Source organism: Littorina saxatilis, unplaced genomic scaffold (genome assembly GCF_037325665.1).
Source record: "Littorina saxatilis isolate snail1 unplaced genomic scaffold, US_GU_Lsax_2.0 scaffold_581, whole genome shotgun sequence".
Taxonomy (NCBI): domain Eukaryota; kingdom Metazoa; phylum Mollusca; class Gastropoda; order Littorinimorpha; family Littorinidae; genus Littorina; species Littorina saxatilis.
Genome location: NW_027126271.1, coordinates 3578 through 22390, shown reverse-complemented (window position 1 = coordinate 22390; position 18813 = coordinate 3578). Strand labels below are relative to the sequence as shown.

At 40.4% G+C, this 18813-nt stretch overlaps 1 protein-coding gene across 5 annotated transcripts; it reads left to right on the top strand.

Annotated features, from left to right (window-relative positions):
- Positions 1–266: 266 nt before the first annotated feature.
- LOC138954723 (uncharacterized) lies at positions 267–16114 on the top strand. 5 transcript variants are annotated; one of them, XM_070326498.1, is made up of 5 exons: positions 267–1290; positions 1623–1776; positions 3559–3912; positions 5744–5890; positions 9734–16114. In XM_070326498.1, the coding sequence occupies exon 5, from the start codon at positions 9878–9880 to the stop codon at positions 10340–10342; it is 465 nt and encodes a 154-aa protein (XP_070182599.1). In that variant the 5' UTR covers positions 267–1290; positions 1623–1776; positions 3559–3912; positions 5744–5890; positions 9734–9877; the 3' UTR covers positions 10343–16114. The 5 variants fall into 5 exon arrangements, with proteins under 5 accessions (XP_070182599.1, XP_070182598.1, XP_070182597.1 ...); XM_070326497.1 differs by having other exon boundaries at positions 267–1463; XM_070326496.1 differs by having other exon boundaries at positions 267–1776.
- The last annotated feature ends 2699 nt before the right edge of the window (positions 16115–18813 follow it).

The following is an 18813-nucleotide window of genomic DNA, read 5'->3' as shown; positions in this document are numbered from 1 at the left end:
GTAATTTAAAATAAATACACCTGTATTTAATGATAAATACAGCTGTATTTAATCATAAATACAGCTGTATTTAAAAATAATTACACCTGTATTTAAAAATATATACAGCTGTATTTATTATTAAATACAGGTGTAATTATTTTTAAATGCAGCTGCATTTAAAAATAAATACAGCTGTATTTAAAAATAATTGCACCTGTATTTAATAGTAAATACAGCTGTATTTAAAAATAAATACACCTGTAATTATTTTTAGATACAGGTGTAATTATTTTTAAATACAGCTGTATTTATTTTTAAATGCAGCTGCATTTAATAAATGCAGCTGGAACAAATTAGAACTTGAATCGGAAAATGTACGACATGCAAAGCGACAATCTCGTGGAGATACTACTTCCGGTTTGCGCCATGCACCTTCCAACAGCCCACCATTGCGTCAATTTGTTGCAGTCTGGTAATGAGCCAGAAGAAGTTTTAAGAAGGTAAGCAACGTTTTGTTTGCTTGTTCATTTGTGACTTAATGGAAGAAACAATGCGTGATCTTTGAAACACGGGTACCGGGTCCCGGTTTGATAATACTGGGGGTCTGACTAATTACTACGCGACCACACGCGACCTTGCACTACCTTGCGCGACCTCAAACTAAAGCATGTTCACGTAATATTTTTATATATATAGTATCTTCACAACAATGTCTGACTTCATACCAATTTTTAAGTCAAAGAAATTAAAAATAACGGAGTTATAATGTATTTTGCGACGAACTATCGAGCTAAAGTGAAATCATCGTGATTCAGCGTCCGACCATGTTCGCATTCGTTTAAGAACGCAGGCTCAACCTCAAACTAAATAATATTCATGTAACATTTTATATATCTAGTATCTTCACAACATGATCATACTTTGAACCGAGTTTTAAGTCAGAGAAGTAAAAACAAAGTTAATTCTGATGCATTTTCAAAGAGCTAGCGAGCAAAAGTGCAAACATCGGATGATTTCACTTTAGCTCGATAGCACGTCGCAAAATACATTATAGCTCCGTTATTTTTAATTTCTTTGACTTAAAACTTGGTATAAAGTCAGATAATGTTGTGAAGATACTATATATATATAAAAATAGTACATGCACCTGCTTTAGTTTGAGGTAGTGCAAGGTCGCGTGTGGTCGCGTGCGGTCGCGTAGTAATTAGTCAGACCGACCACTGGCAGTGGCAATCAAAGATGGCGTGTGAAACTGAAAGCAACTTTCTGTGTTTTGGAGTTCATTAAATGTTGGGATGAATATGTCAGGTTTGAGGATGCACATTTCTGTAGGTTCATCTCGGTATTCCACCCCCTCGGCTTTCTGTTGTAAATATTAAGCTGAGCACGGTGATCGAATGTGGAAGCTACGTTTGGTCAAAGGTCACAGAAGATTTGCGTCGTGCAGCGAAGGAAAGAATCGCGATCTTGTTTCCGAATCGGTACCTCTTTGTTTTTCATTAGACCTGTCATTCTGCCTGCTCGGCTTTGTTAGATGTTTGCATATCGTGTTGCTATTTTCTTTGCTTTTATTATTGTTTCTTACTTGTGCTTCGTTTATCGATACAACGCAAGTAATAAAAGTGTTTGGCAATTTTCAGGGAAAATGGAATGCTACAAGTACAACGCATGGTGTATTCCAGGATATCTGATCAAGAGTTGGATGCGTTGGTGGAACCAATTACTGCTTCCAACAAGCTTACTGGGTCCTTAATGATACAAGCTCGTCTGAAAGGACAGAGGACAGTACTTCAGGTAACTCTTCTGTGCTGAATATTAGAATAGTAAAGCTTCAAAAAGGAATTTTAAACTGTTGAAAAACAACTGAGAAATGGACCAATGTTTCACAGTCACAGATTCTGATTTTAAAGTTAAGTAATACCGTTTTTATATTTAGTCAAGTTTTGACTAAATATTTTAACGTAGAGGGGGGAATCGAGACGAGGGTCGTGGTGTATGTGTCTGTCTGTCTGTCTGTCTGTCTGTCTGTCTGTCTGTGTGTGTGTTTCGATCCATCATACAACGCCGCAGCTATGGAGGTCAATGCGTTGCTTCGGCAGGGCACTGTGGACTCCCCTAGAGTTGTATTTTGGGACCATGATTTTATGTTTTCCGCTGGAAAACAGTTTACGTTACCTGAATTTGCAGCGTCATTTCCTGGGTGATGGTGTGCATCTAGCAAACGTATATTCCCAAGCTTGGGACCTGTTGGCGTAACATATCAAGATCAAGAAGATCAAGCAACGTCAGGACAGGCCAGGTTGTACAAGTCCCTTCGTCAGGCGATAAACACAGTCGGTTTTTGTGTGATTAAATAATGTTGTAGCCGGGTCAGGTTGCATTGTGCGTTTTGACTGATCAGCTTACAAAGCACGGGTATAGGAACAGGGAATCTTCAAATTGTTTACATTTTCTTTCTTGTTTGATGCGGGTGGGTGGCATTATAAATCGACGGCTCTAAATGGGGTCAACCAGATCGGTAGATGGGAAGTAACTCGAGTTTATGACAGGCTCGTTGTGGATGATGTCCCTTGTCTAAAAACCAGTTCAAGGTGGAATGGTTCTTCGATCAACACGATTGTTGAGTGTTCTGTCAAATCAAGATATCGTGACATGTTTCAACAGTATGTTTCTGTGTTGGTGGATAGTATGGATCAGTGTTTTTCCAGAGTACTTGGAAATAATTTTCAGGTGAGATTCTGATGAACATGTTGGTGTTACGATGCCTTTTCATGTGAGCGTTTGTCAATTCAGAGAATCAGAATATTTGTTCCTGTGGAGGTACTGTATGTCAATTACCTCAGGTGTTTGTCATTTCAGTGAATCAGGAAATATTGGTTCCTGTGGAAGTACTGTTTTGTCAATCACCTGTTATTTTGCCTAGGAGATTCCAAATTTATTTTGATTGTGGTACTGTGGGCTAGGTAATATTTCATGTGGAGGTACTGTTGTCACTTGTGTTGGCTGGTGCCTCACAGATTACAAACACTATTTTGGTTAAAGTACATGTACCGTGGGCTAGGTAATATTTCATGGTGGGGCTGATTTTTCAGAGAATCAGAAAACATGGTTCGCTGTTGTTCTTTTTGTCAAATTAAGCTATAGGGCCTCAGAGATTCCAACATTAGTTAGTATGTGGATTTGTTAGCCAGGTATTATGTTGGTGTGTGACAGTTCAGAGAACCATGATGTAATTTCCTGTTGGTGTTCTGTTTGTCATAAATGTATTGAGCCTCAGAGATTCCAAACTCGTTTGGTGGGGGTACTGGGTGCCAGGATTTGAGTTTGACACAGAAAACACAATTGGTTTGAAGTACTTTGGGCCAGATTTTAATCAATTTCTTTGGTTTGTATTTCAGACTCCCAAAATCTGGTGACAACTTCAGAAGTATGGGATATTAAACACCTTTTACAGGCTGAACAGTGAAGGAGTTGTTAACTCCTGCAAGGAGCAGCAGACAAGTTCAAGGCTTATGTGTAATTCTCAGTAATCTGACAAATAAGGCTGTGTTCACATATCCTGTTTTTTATGCACAGGAATATGCCTCCCAGGAGGGCAGCATCAAGGCACCCGAGCCGCTGCAGGTCGGCCGAGGGCCAGCAACCAGACAGCCGCGCAGCGACAACCCGGTGGGTTTGAGTCAGCCACAGCAGGAGGGGAAGAAAGCGCCACTGCTTTGGCCGCGGTATTGGCTGAGCTACGCAGGCTGGGGGAGCGGCAAGAGACCTGCCAAGTGGCCATTGTCTCGCTCCAGAAAGACAACCAACGTCTGCAAGAAGCTGTTTCGGGTGATCGTGAGGCCATCGCCTCAACATCGGGATCGATGACAACCGGTACCAGCAATTCTACCCTGTCTGGCTCGGTTGCCAACCTGGTCAACACAATCACAGGTGAGGCGGCCACCGAATTGGTGCCTGTTGTTTTGTTCGTCGAGGATAAAGTTAAACGCAGGATCTGGGGCCCGGGGCGTCAATCCACAATGACAACTGAAAAGTTTCAAATGGAAGCGTGTCAATGTTAATTGTAATTCAATCTGACAATGATCTCTTTCCTGCGTTCATGCGGTTGCAAACAGACCAGAATTGGTTCTGTTCTGTTCACATAGTACTTTGAGTTCACTTACATGCAAGGGTGATGCACAGTATTCCTATGGAGAGAACTTCATCTTTAAGTGTACTTCGATTAACTGAAGATATTCAATTGTTTACTTCAATGTGGGAGGTGTGCAATGTGTAAATACACATCAACTCAGTCAGTAAGATTTATGTGCAGGTGTATGATGCAGAGCTGTCAGCCCCTATGAAGCTTCATGTGTAGCAATCTTGAATTTATAGTGTAGCAAATGGTGTTTATCTTTAAGTATTGCATCATCTTATAATCCACTGCACCTGCATGTTTATATGTCAAGACACAAATGTTGCAATAACTGTGTTCAGACAAGAAAACAGCAGCAGGAACAAATGAACATTGTAGAGTGTCTGTATAACGAAGTAGCATTTTCTGTTTTACAAGTAGCATGCTACATCGAAAGCGTAATAGTCTGCAGCTCTAATTGGGCCACTAATGTGGCATGGTGCTTTTGGATTCCACAAGTTATTTTGCATGTTGTTTTTAAGGCAAATGTGTCAGAAGCTCCTAAAGAACTTTAGTGGGTAAGCCTGTGACATTGTTGTCCACATAGAGAATACTATATGGTTTCCTATGAAATACCACTTTTACACAAGTTGTGCTTTTAAATATTAAACTGCGAACAATATTTCAAAACACTAGTGTAAAACTGGTATCAAACAGGAAGCCATGTAGTATTCTGTTTATCCTACATACAGGGTTCGTACAGGTCATGGAAAGTCATGGAATTTCAATTCAAGTCATGGAATTTCAATTCAAGTCATGGAATTTAACATAAATAAGAAAGAAAAAAAATTAACCTTTAGCACGCCAGCTTTCTTTCGGGTTGTTTCTTGACAACAAAAAGTATGCGGAATTGGAACGAATTACCAAGGAAGATCTTCGCAATGAACTGTGTATCGCGGTGAAAAAAATGACAGTGCGTCAAGTCACAGTGTTAGTGACGGTTATGAAACGGAATTTACGAAAGTGCAGATGGATACAAACAGTGGCTGGTCCAGTTTAGTGAAATGACAGGACCAGCAAACATTACCGATAATCTGACTGCGTAGCAAATGCTTGACTTGCTTGTCAAAGAGACACTGCGTAGAAACTGACTCAAATTCAGTGCAAAGCAAGCCAGTGTCAAAACTGGCAGTGACAAGATGTAAAAAGTTTGCGTGTTCGGAAATGGCGACCTGTGGATCTAGTCATGGAAAATGCTATTGAGGCTCATGGAAAAGTCATGGAATTTTGTTTCTAAAAACCAGTGGGGACCCTGTACATACTGTTGCATGTTCATTGCTGTAAATGTCCCTTTGTCGAAGCGCCCAGATTGAAGAAGCTTAAAAATTGAACCTGGATCTCTCCGAATGCCTCGTGTAATCTTTTATGTCAAAGCAAGGAAATGTCACTGGTGTGGTGTTTACGTTCTTAAAATTCTTCCGAGTGTTCAAAGAAGGACGCTTGTTTCGGTATTGGAGGCAGTGAAAAATCAGGTCCTTGTCAGACAAGACCTCTTTACACATGCAATGTAGAGTGAATGGTATTGTTATGACATGAGTGGTATGTCACGTTAGTGTAATAAGTTGTATTCTTACACGCTCCACAAAGGCACAGAGTACGGGGAGCCATCCAGCGGGTTGATCCTGGTGGAGTAGCTGTCAGAGCTTTGGCGTTGAGGCCCACGAGACGTCGTCTGTACCAAGTATCAGGACCAAACGCTCTCTGGCATCTAGACGGATACCACAAGTTGATATCGTGAGTACAGCTACAAATACATACACTGGGCACAAAAAAATCCTTTTTCAAAATTTGGTGAATGTTGAGTGTGTCCGGTGGTGGGGAGGATGTTGGGGGTTGTGCCAGTTTGAACATGGAATTTGAGTGGATTGATACAGGTGGCATAAGGAATTCTCTTAAACATTATTTTATGACGCTGGAATCTTTCTTTTAAGACCTACATAACCCTGAGATAATAAGGTCTTATAATGGGGGTAAACTTACAGAGGTTATGAGCAGAATATCTTAGAGAACAGCATACCTGCCAATTGCTACGATTTTGGCGCAGCATGCTCCGATTTTGCAGGAATTGCTACGCTGCTACTCTAAGCCCTGAGCTGCTACGCTAAAAAAAAAAAAAAATGACAAGCGTGCAAAATGTTCACTTATTGCTTGACAATCAACAATGAACATTGCATAACTAGTCGAGTACCGATGGCTGGGAACCACTCCGTTATGACTCGATATTGTCCACGTGACTTGCTTAGCAAATCGTGAATTTTATTGCAAGCATTCGCATTTCCGGTGACTCTATGCGCCAATTGTGAATTTGATTAGAATATGCAATGCACTTGTTAAGTTGTAAGCTGTGCACAGTGACGGTGTTAGAAGTGGAAACTGGAGGGAGACAGGATAAAAACGGGGAAACGTAAGGGTGGTGAAGATTATGGTGCAAGTTCCACGCCGATGCGGGCAAATCATTTTCAACGATTTTTGCCGAAGAATTCGACAGACTTTGCGTGTATAGGTAATAATACCTGCTATTCCGACTTGGTTGTGTGACAGACGTTTTCTTCCACACGAGATTACGTTGATTGTCTAAATCTACTTTTTGACGGAAGTGACCGAACAACTGTGAATGACGTCTCGTTATATGGGAATGACGTCACAGTCATCGTCACAGTCTGTATCTTTTGAAGCATCTCATTCTTCATGACGTCTTTCTGTGTCTGCATCCGCAAAATGTTTGTTCATTCCGGAATCTTTGTCATCTATGTTCAGAACTCTGTCCTTATAGTGTCAGACAAACAGGCCTCCTGAGCGAACCACTTTCCAAGGGAAGTTAAATTCGCGTATGGAAACAGTACTGTCGTCTGGGGTGCCGTTTTCAGTATTCTGAGCGTTGAAGAATCTGTAAAGAGAAGAAACGATAACAGCAGGAGAAATAAAAGTCGTGTGTGCATTTTATGTTTTTTTGGAGTGACGATTTTGAGTTTGAATCCGTTCTTGCCATGCTCCTAAAGCGTGTAACATACAATCTTGCATACGTTTGCTTTAGTAGTGGCAAAGAAGGAAAGCGTGTGACATTGAACTATGTTTAGACGGTTGTAATGTCGTAGAGCTCTCAGAATCTTACAAACGTTTTTGATGGCATTTTAAATGCGGGCTTGCGATTCAAATTTAAGATTATGCGAGTGCTACGCTTATAAACACCAATTGCAACTCTGACATTGGGTGAAAGTTCCAAAATGCTACTCTTTGGGCTTCACAGGGGTTGGCAGCTATGAAACAGGGTCTTGAAAATGTCTTGTTTGGGATCGTAAAAGGAAGGGCGTCTTTTAAGGGGTAGGTGGGTAACGAAGGTGAGTCGTGTGCAAGTATTTTCTTTTCTTTTCTTTTTATTTTGTCATTTTCTGGATATGTAATGAAAGACTGGTCCATTGATGATTTCCCCACGGAATACAAAACATATTCTGGTTATACCTTACCATTTCTACTGGGTGGTTATTTAAATTTGGTTGCTTGGTGTGTTTTTTTAACAATAAACACCCCTTCAAGTTAACAGAGAAATAAGCAGAGGGGGGAATACTTTTTGGTGAATACCAAGTTACCTAGTCCTAACAAATAACCACCCAGCAACCAGTCTGAATCCTCGATAGCTCATAGGTTGAGAAACCACACTGTGTGGTCACTGCTTGGTGACTGAAAAGTTCTGAATGCTCAAATATTCGAAAGAGGAAAGAGCTCATACATACTGCATTTACACTATTCATTTCAGGTTTCAACACACAGAATCCAATATAAGATCCATAAGTTTGGTTGTTTTCTAAATCAAAATCTACGTTGTACCAGACACAAGGTCTCAAGGCAAGTAACTCTCATATTTTGTGTAGAAAATAGAGTTGTTCCCATTTTGCATTTGTACAAATAAAAAGACAGTAATCTGTAGGTCAATTATATTTCACTTCATAAATAGAACTTTTTTTCCCGAGATACTTAAACATGAAAAGAACGCAAAAATATTTGCCTTATCGTCTTAGCAGAACAACTATGTACTTTATTTTATTCGAAATTAAATTAACTGCTATAAAGAGTTTGCAGAATTGCGCAATTTTCACAGAACTCTTCAACCATGGATTAATCACATGCTTGTGCAGGTAGACTGGCTGAGTGAATAATACTTGATCAAAATAATTATGTGTGCTGTGGGCAGGCTGTCTGTCCAAGGACAAAAAATGTAACGTTGAGCTGTTATCTCAGAAGTTTATACAGCTAGACCTCTGAAACTTTGCACACTTTTAGGGTTTGATGATTTCACGAAGTGACCCCAGTTTCGTTGACCCTCATCAAATTTTGGGGTCACAGCGGGGTCATGTTCGTTTAATAAAAACTTAACGTTGATGTTATCTCAGATGTGTTTTTAGCTAGAGCTTTAATAGTACGCACACTTCTAGGTTTTGATAATCTACCAACTTGACATAAGATTGTGGGCGGGGATGTAGCTCAGTGGGTAGCGCGCTAGATTTGTATCCAGTTGCCTGCTGTCAGCGTGAGTTCGTCCCCACGTTCGGCGGGAGATTTATTTCTCGGAGTCAACTTTGTGTGCAGACTCTCCTCGGTGTCCGAACACCCCCGTGTGTACACACAAGCACAAGACCAAGTGCGCACGAAAAAATCCTGTAATCCATGTCAGAGTTCGGTGGGTTATAGAAACAAGAAAATACCCAGCATGCTTCCTCCGAAAGCGGCGTATGGCTGCCTAAATGGTGGGGTAAAAACGGTCATACACGTAAAATTCCACTCGTGCAAACCACGAGTGCACGTGGGAGTTTCAGCCCACGAACGCATAAGAAGAAGAAGACGACATAAGGTTGATTGACCTTCGTCACAGCCCACTTCGTCAACATCACGGGCCAAAGAATCTAGACACAGCCATCGTCGAACGCTGAAGAAGAAGAAGATTGACCTTTGTCAAGTTTTGGGGTCACAGGGGGTCATGTTCGAATCAAAATATCTTAACATTGATGTTATCTCAGGTGTTTTTGAAGCTTGAGCTTTGAAACTTTGAATACTTGAAGGATTTGATCATCTACCTACGTGACCCTAGTTTGGTTGATCCCTGTCACATTTTGGGGTCACAGTGGGGTCAAGTTTGTAAAAGCTTTACATTGCGGTTTTCTCAGTTATTTTTATTAAATTTCACTGAATTGTATGTGTTATTAACCAGCAGACATTACCAAAATTTTGCTTGTTTTTATCAAATTTTAGAGTCCCAGCAGTTAGTGGAATCCTCCTTTTAAGACCTACAAGACCCTTAAGGCTTATGGACATGACGAAGAAAAGTCATATAAAGCAATTGCTTTTCTTGATTTATTTCTTTGCAAAATTGAAGAAAGGTGGATTAAATGGGTTACACACCTTTTCTCAATGATATATATTAAAAATAATGGTCTTGATTCTCGGTCATGAAAAAGCACTTTGACCATTACTTTTTAATATTTACTGAGCATGTTACCTGTACTTATTTCCCAATAACTCTTTAATCAGAATTTGTGTGGTGAAATCACATATGGAAACGGATCTCTGTTTGTTATATTGCAGGTGGAAAATGGTGATTCATGGGGCAATCGATGGCTTTAGCCGGGCCACTACCTTCCTCCATGCCACCGAAACAACAGGTCAGAGACCGTTCGGGATCTGTTTTTGGGTGGAACCCAACGCTTTGGACTCCCGTCAAGAGTCCGCATGGACCATGGTGGCGAGAATCTGGATGTCGTCGCCCTCATGAATGAACACAGGGGAGAAGGGAGAGGCAGTGCGATGCAAGGCCGCAGTGACCATAACCAAAGGATCGAGCGTCTCTGGCTCGACGTCTGGAAAGATGTGGTGAACCCTTACCATGACCTGTTTACTGCAATGGGAACACCACAGGCAGAAGGTGGTCTGGGGATACTGAACATGGACAATCCCATTCACTTGTGGGCCCTCCACTATGTTTTTCTGCCCAGGCTGAACCGGTCCCTACAGTGGATTGTGGAACAGAAGAACCACCAACCCCTGAGGACAGAGCGCAACAGAACTCCCCTGCAGCTCTTCTTCAGGGGGATGCTGGAGAGACGAGCCAGCACATCCACAGCAGTACAGGACTTCTGGAAAGGGAGAAGCCTTCAATCGATAATCGAGGACCATCCTTTGCCAGACAGTCGTTAGGATGTGCCTGCCACGGCTTGCCCCCTCTCTGAGGAACAGCTCGTGCAACTAACGGAGCGCATTGACCCTCGGAGTGGGCCACCCACCGATCAACATGGTCAGATGTTGTTCTCCAGTTCGTTGCCAACATGCTCGAGTAAAAAAAAAGTTAGCTTGTGGACACCCCAAACCTGAAGTGTATAGCAGACCTGTGAACCCATACGATTTTGCCATATTTTGTACGCTTGATTGTCCAGACTACAAGCAGATTGGTCAGTGGAATCACAAGAAAAATTCATTGTCTACTTTTATTTACAAGCGCATTCCAAAGCCGATCCAGTGTTTTGACACATGATTACTGCTTTTGTCAATGAAAGAAGCATTCGTTTTAAATTGTAAACTTATTAGGCTACTTGCCCTATCCGCTCCAGCCACGTAATCGTGCAATAAATCTGCAATATCTTGCATGGCGTTGGGAGGTGTGCCTCAATTTGCGGGTTTGCTTTCAGACCTCAGAGTAAGGATGTGTCTGGGTGCAGACACTTCGCCTTCAAAAAAGTTAATTTGCACTGAGCAGCATTGTGCTGCAACAATGTAAGCCTCAAAAACAATCATAAAGTTTGTTCAAAGTACCAAGCATGGTAGAAGGTATAAGCAACTGTTTTTTTCAAATTGGTTTAAATCTGCGCTCTAATTCTAAACCAATCTTTGTAAAGTGGAAAGTCATTCAAATAAAGCGAAATTATGTCCGCTGTGTATTTTATTATTTTTAAACACAGGTACTGCACCACGAAAACAATATTGCTAAAAAAAAAAAAAAAAATATATACACTTTGTGAAAGAAAGTTGTAAAGAAAGTTTTACACAATGATTTGCCATTAGGTTACCTGTTTAATTGCACCAAACAGACATGGGATTCTTCCGTAAAATTACGGAATTCCGTAAATTTTTAGGCTCCAGGGATCATTCTTGAGATTCGTGCAAATCCGCTGAGAAAATGTTGGGGTATATGTTGGTAAAGACCCAAGTTTTTCGGACGGTCCGCTGATCGCGACGCTCCATTCCATACTATTCTTGAACGGTTGGTTCCTAAAACGGTCAGACTGTTGCTGGTCGATCCGTATGGGAACGCGCTCTGTGTCTTTGTCTCCTACAGTCACCGTTTCAACGTAGCTATCGGGGATTCAGTATAAGCTAAAGCATACCGTATGAGAATGATTCGGCGCCATTTTTACATCGCTTCGAGCCACTTGCAAAAATGATGAGGAAGCTAAAGCGAGACGAAACCGTTCTATCCCGGGAAATTGACCAGCAGAAGTACAAGAAAAATCTCTGGAGATTCGACTGGCTCGATGAAGTTGTATCATTGAGCTGGAAATACGAGAAAGGCCAGAAGACACAAGACGTGAAACTGAAAGTTGGCGATGCTTTTGCTAAAATCAACTTGCCGGGAAAAGCTTAGTGCACTTTGTGCAACGATGTTAATGTTATCAACTACGGTTCCAATGGAAAGACTGCCCTCAAAAGCCACTTGAAAAGCAACAAGCACCTGACTATCCTGAAAACCCAGTCGTGTAATCAGTCACTGGGGTCGTTTGGCACCGACAAGGTAAGAACATTGAAACCACACCGTCACACGCCACCACCACCCCCCCCCCCCCCCCCCCATATCTCTCTCTCTCTCTCTTTCTCCTCCTTATTTTGAGTCTTAGCGTAAAATTAATTTGAGAAACATGGGAAGGAAGAGAAAGGGAGGGGGGGGGGCTATGATTAAGCTGAAATATGCATTTCAGGGCCATTTTTGTGTGTCTAAAATACTAAAAACCTTCAGCTTCTGGGGGCTTCGCGTTGCCCCTGGACCCTACTGGGGGCCTTCTGCGGTCCCCAGACCCCCACTTTTTTTTTCCTTAATTATCACTTTTTCTGAATCCCATGTCTGACCAAATTTCTTTTGATGTATCTATAGTATAGATTTATAAGGTTGAAAATTGCTGAAAGTTTTTAAAACAGACTATTGTTTTTGAAAAAGACCTTAGTGTATTTTTAGGTTTATTGATGCTAGATATATTTATATATATATATATATATGGCTTGCCCAATCCAACGTATAAAGGAACTCATTGTTATTCAGCCATTAACCTTCGCCGGCACTCGTTATCAACTACACACGGACGCATTCGTGGGGCCGTGCAGACCCATGCTTCTCAAAGAAGGAAAAATGTGCATATCCTTCCGTGGCACTCGTGGGGCCGTGCAGACCCATGCTTCTCAAAGAAAGAAAAATATGCATATCCTTCCGTGGCACTCGTGGGTCCGTGCGGACACAGAAGGGTGTTTGATGCAAATATCTCAAACGAGTTGGAATTTTTTAATGAGCTTTTAGAAATGCCTCAGACACCTAAAAAGCTATCATCTCCTAAAAGCTCATTAAATTTCAGTGATAATTAATTAATTAATTAATGGTCAAATTTAGACTGCACACGGTATTTGGTAAAATATTATGGGTCTGCATGGCCCCACGAGTGCCACGGAAGGGTTTGCACAATTGTCCTTCTTTGAGAAGTATGGGTCCGCATGGACCCACGAGTGCCTCGGAAGGGTATACACGCTTTTCCTTCTTTGAGAAGTATGGGTCCGCACGTCCCCACGAATGCTTCCGTGTGTAGTCTAAATTTGACCATTAATTAATTAATTAATTAATTAATTATCACTGAAATTTAATGAGCTTTTAGGAGATGAAAGCTTTGTAGGTGTCTGAGGCATTTCTAAAAGCTCATTAAAAAATTCCAACTCGTTTAAGAGATATTTGAGACAATGACAAAAGGTGACGTTTTCATGTCAGTATGTCCCAAATGACATCACCAGTACATTTTTCATTCTATCTAATCTGTTTTCGTTCTATTTTTTCTAATAACATGCGTTAACAATTGATTGCCAACTGGAATGGAAGAGCACAAAAAGTGTAACTTGATATGTAGTTTCTCTAGAGGGAAAAACATCTTCCACTTTCATGTCAGTGTGTCCCATGCAACATACATTTGCCAAACAGCTATGTGTAAGTAGATTATTTGTTAGTGGTATAGAAAATACTGATCAACAATCAAAGTCAGTTTTCACATTCATTTTCTACCTATTTCTTATTTGTTTATTCTTTTGGCAATGGTGAAATGTCAGCAATCGTGTGTCATTCGGGACAGTAGACATGACACCTGACCTTTTGTCACTGTCTCATTTGCAATCAAACACCCTTCTGGGTCCGCACGGACCCACGAGTGCCTCGGAAGGGTATACACGCTTTTCCTTCTTTGAGAAGTATGGGTCCGCACGTCCCCACAAATGCTTCCGTGTGTAGTCTAAATTTGACCATTAATTAATTAATTAATTATCACTGAAATTTAATGAGCTTTTAGGAGATGATAGCTTGTTAGGTGTCTGAGGCATTTCTAAAAGCTCATTAAAAAATTCCAACTCGTTTAAAAGATATTTGCAATCAAACACCCTTCTGGGTCCGCACGGACCCACGAGTGCCGGCGAAGGTTAAAGACATTTTCCGAATTACAATGGTTTAATAGCCAACTTGCACAATACCCCTTTTGAACAGCTCTCTGGTGCGAAAGATAAGGAAGGTTCACTTCTCTACGGGCAAACGTTTTGCTCTCACAAGCACTGGTGTTCTCTGGCTTGTGTAAAAAAAACAAAATAAAATCTCAATCGCCTTACTTTTGTATACAGGACATGCTTGGGTACTTTGAACTAACTAAAGGATTATTCTTGCGGCTATTATTGCCGCAGCCAATAAACCTTTAACGACTTTGTGTGTGTCGGTGTGTGAATGCTCTGATTTGTTTTGCTATTGTGTTTTGCCGTGAGCTCTGGCGAGAAGGGGTGATTAATTTATGTTCATTATTATTATGTCTCACTGTGTTTTCACAGCTGTACAGAACAGTGAAAGGGATACTCGTTCAAACTTTGGTATGATGCCATGAGCGCCATAGTTTAACTAGAGTCAAATCAGTTATTTTTCTTTTTATATTCAATGGTGCCTCATTCACCCATATTCATCAGAACATAAGCTTTTTGCAACGTTCATTGAAGGTCAAGGTCCCTTTAAGTTACCTATCAAACCTCATAGTGGTGTTTATTGTTTATGGTTAGTGTTTTCCCCTGGAGCAATTTTTTGATTAGTGCTTTTGTGGACAAGAAACAATTAACAAGTGGCTCTATCCCATCTTCCCCCCCCCCCCCCCCCCCCTTCCACGTGGCGATATAACCTTCGTGGTTGAAAACACCAAATAAAGAAAGAAAGTGTTTTAAACATTTTCAGTTCTCCATTTAGTTTGGTGAAGTAGTGTAGAGCATTTTTTGAACATCAATAATCATGTATGAATTTATTGCATGTTTGTTGCTAGAATATTAATCATTCTTCTGCTGAAGAACTTTGTGCCTGATGAAAGTAAACATTGTGGTCAGTCGCATAGGTACCCCCCGCGGGTTTGGGGGAAGAATTTACCCGATGCTCCCCAGCATGTCGTAAGAGGCGACTAACTGATTCTGTTTCTCCTTTTACCCTTGTTAAGTGTTTCTTGTATAGAATATAGTCAATTTTTGTAAAGATTTTACTCAAGCAGTATGTAAGAAATTTTATGTCCTTTGTACTGGAAACTTGCATTCTCCCAGTAAGGTAATATATTGTACCACGTTGCAAGCCCCTGGAGCAAATTTTTGATTAAGTGCTTTTGTGAACAAGAAACAATTGACAAGTGGCTCTATCCCATCTCCCCCCTTCCCCCGTCGCGATATAACCTTCGTGGTTGAAAACAATGTTAAACACCGAATAAAGAAAGAATAGGCACCCCCTAACAGGGGCTCACATCCACGTCGGACATCGGACATACACGGATATTTTTTCCAAATGTCATATACTTTTTCATGCAAGAGGACATATGTCCTATTGTTTTTGTAACAAAGTGCATGGTCATTGTCCGATTATGCTTTCATTTGATCCGGACATTGTCAGTACTTTCCAATTTACAGTAGTTTGATTTGCTACCTGGAGGGGCCAAAGGATGACATTCAAAAGAAACAGTGGGTGGTGAAGGTTGTGTAATTGTGGGCATCCACCAGAAAGCGCATGCTCTTCAGCAAGAGAAAGGAACAATCACAGTGAATTGTCGTCATTAGCTCACAGACAAAACAACACGTTGTTATTACTTTGATTTGTTCTGTTATACCTTTTTGCCAAGAAAATTAATTTATTTGTTCTGTTAATTGTGTGACAATAAACGAGTCACGTTTAATTAAATTTACGTTTTGTTGCAAAAAAACAAAGTCCTATTGATTTAGTTTTGTTCAGGACAAATGTCCTATCACTTTTGCATTGTCCAGGACATTTGTCCTATACCACCTCTCATGGATGTGAGCCCCTGCCCTAAAATCAAAGGTGAGTTTTAGATACTAAAATGTGCCAACAATTTTAACAGCACACCCGAGTCCCCTTTTTACTTTAGTTGCAAGATCAGTACATGTTCTATCACGGAATTTTGTTTTGTTTTTGTAATTATGTGTATTTAGAGATTTTTCAAACCAAACTATTAATCTTTGAGCTCAGATGTCCTACTTTTTGACGTATTGGTATGTTTATTCAAGGTAAGCTAGACGAATCATTTGTATCAGGAAACTAAAATAAATGAAATTCTGATTTTATGTGAAAAATTGAATCAGTATCACAACAATTTCAAAAATTATTCATATTATGTGCTGGTTAATGACTATTAAATTTGCAAGCCAAAGCTCCGTTTGCATTCTGAATTTTGCATGTAAATGTCCCATTTCAAAGATCACCTATATATTTAGGTGTGTGTGTAGTCTTTTTAAGAACATCAATTATATACATTTATTGGATCTTGATTGCTTGAATGTGTATGACACATAATTCTTGTGTATGAATAAATGTGTATGACAAGTTTGAATATTGGATAATACAAATTGTTTGTATGGATTTTGATTCCTGTATGGTGAGGCAATGAACATGTGCGAGTGAGATGTCTATGATGGACAGCAAAATGTAGTTATGGATTCATGGCTGCTAGTCTCATTTCCAGTCATATTAAAAAAAACAAGTTTTTACAAAAACACAAAACATAACTCAAGTTGTCTGCCACAAATACAATTAATTTTAATCAAACAAGTGTCATGCAGAAAATCCACTTTAAATAAGGAAAATCATCACAAAATGGAATGCATACTTTATGTTTATCACATCACAAGACACACTGGTAATACTTGGCAGGTGAGAGTTAACCCATCACACAATGGAATGAATATTTTTATCACATCATTAGACTGGTATTACTTGGCAGTTGAGAGTTAACCTATCACAAAATGGAATGAATACTTAATTTTTATCCCATCATAAGACTGGTAATACTTGGCAGTTGCGAGTTCATCCATCACAAAGTGGAATGAATACTTTAATTTTATCACATCATAAAGAATACATCGGTTCTACTTGGCAGGTGACAGCTGAACAGTTAGCAAAACAGTCACTATTTAATACTGGTTACAGAGACGAGGAATTGAGGCTGAAATTTATAAACTAAACAAGAAAGCTGAAATTGTGTGAGCCGTTTGTTCGTTCATGGGCTGAAACTCCCACGGCTTTTACGTGTATGACCGTTTTTACCCCGCCATTTAGGCAGCCATACGCCGCTTTCGGAGGAAGCATGCTGGGTATTTTCGTGTTTCTATAACCCACCGAACTCTGACATGGATTACAGGATCTTTTTCGTGCGCACTTGGTCTTGTGCTTGCGTGTACACACGGGGGTGTTCGGACACCGAGGAGAGTCTGCACACAAAGTTGACTGTGAGCAATAATAAATCTCTCGCCGAACGTGGGGACGAACTCGCGCTGACAGCGGCCAACAGGACTGAGCTACATCCCCGCCCTTGTGTGAGCAGTGACCTTCACTACAGAGGAGTGTAAAACTATAAAAGGAAAAGCAGTAGACAACGCCAGTTTTGGTTAATTTGGTAAAACATAAAAACAGACTATCGTTACACAGGGCACGAATATCACATTATCATAACTGTTACAAACGCTTTTGAGTTTATTAATTTGTATACCATTATGAGACAGTATAACAAAGTTGTTAGCGTGCAATTGATTTGTTTGTATCCGGTTTATGGTGTATATTGCCAAGTTTTGTATGGGACACTGTAACGCTAGTCCGAGTGCTTTTGATATTTTGCTGGCAACGTGTTATTCGTGTAGTAGGGGGGTTGAACCATTTATTCTGTACATTAGGTAACTGATACCTGATATGATGTGAAGTGCTTAGTTTACTTGATCAATAGTCGAGAGAAATACAATGCTTTACATGTTTTCCATGGACAGCGTTACACGGAACACGAAAAGCAGGCAACATAATGACAAACAGTGGTGCAAAAAAACAAATAAGAACAGAACACACTCTTGAAACACAACGGCAATTTAAATAATGCAAAACACAAACATCAAATCTTCGAAAGTCTCTCTCTTGCATTTAATAGCAAGTAAGAAATGATGTACGGTACAGGCACCCAAAATAAAGCTTATTTTACTGAGAGAAAAAACCCACACACACCTTGTCTTAATAATTTTAAGATTTCAAAGTTCAACGTTAAACACCCCCCCCCCCCCTGCAAAAAGCAAAGAAAACAATCAAAACAAAAACAAGGTATGTAAAGGAGTATAGGAAACCGTTTAAATCAGGGTCATGTTTTTTTTTTCCTTTGCAGCATGACCTCAAATAATTCAGTTTGAATACATTTGTGAATTCTCTTCAAAATTGCAGAACAAACATTTTTTCGCAGGGCGTGTACAGAAAGAAACACCAACACCTACGGCTACCAAGCAAAAATAATGCGAAACACAAACATCAAATCTTCGAAAGTCTCTCTCTTGCATTTAATAGCAAGTAAGAAATGATGTACGGTACAGGCACCTAAAATAAAGCTTATTTTACGGAGAGAAAAAACCACACACACCTTGTCTTAATAATTTTAAGATTTCAAAGTTCAACGTTAACACCCCCCCCCCCCCCCCCCCCCAGGGTGTGTACAGATAGAAACACCAACAGCTACGGCTACCAAGCAGAAACTAAACGCACCATTGAAGGAAAGTTTTTACAATAAATAAAATCCACCCCCTTCAAGAACAGCCTGGGACAGCTTCTGCCTCAGTTCTTGACGTGTCGGGCAGACACCTGCATTCTGAGGGCACAAGTTGACACTCTGGGGAGTGGCTTTTCGGGTGTGTCCACAAACACCACGGTCAGAGGACTCTGGTACCCTCCTGGTACTGTGGACCGGCTCCCAGACATGAAAAACACGAAATCTGAGATGGTGGTTTCTCCGCACTTTCCATCTGAAACAAGACAAAAAAGAAATTCTGAAATAAAGGAAACATCATCCCGCTTTCTTAATAAGCATACAAGTACCAGGACTCAAAAG

What these genes read in the sequence shown, in the direction of transcription:
- LOC138954723 (XM_070326498.1), top strand. Translation starts at nt 9,878, where the DNA reads ATGGACCATGGTGGCGAGAATCTGGATGTCGTCGCCCTCATGAATGAA.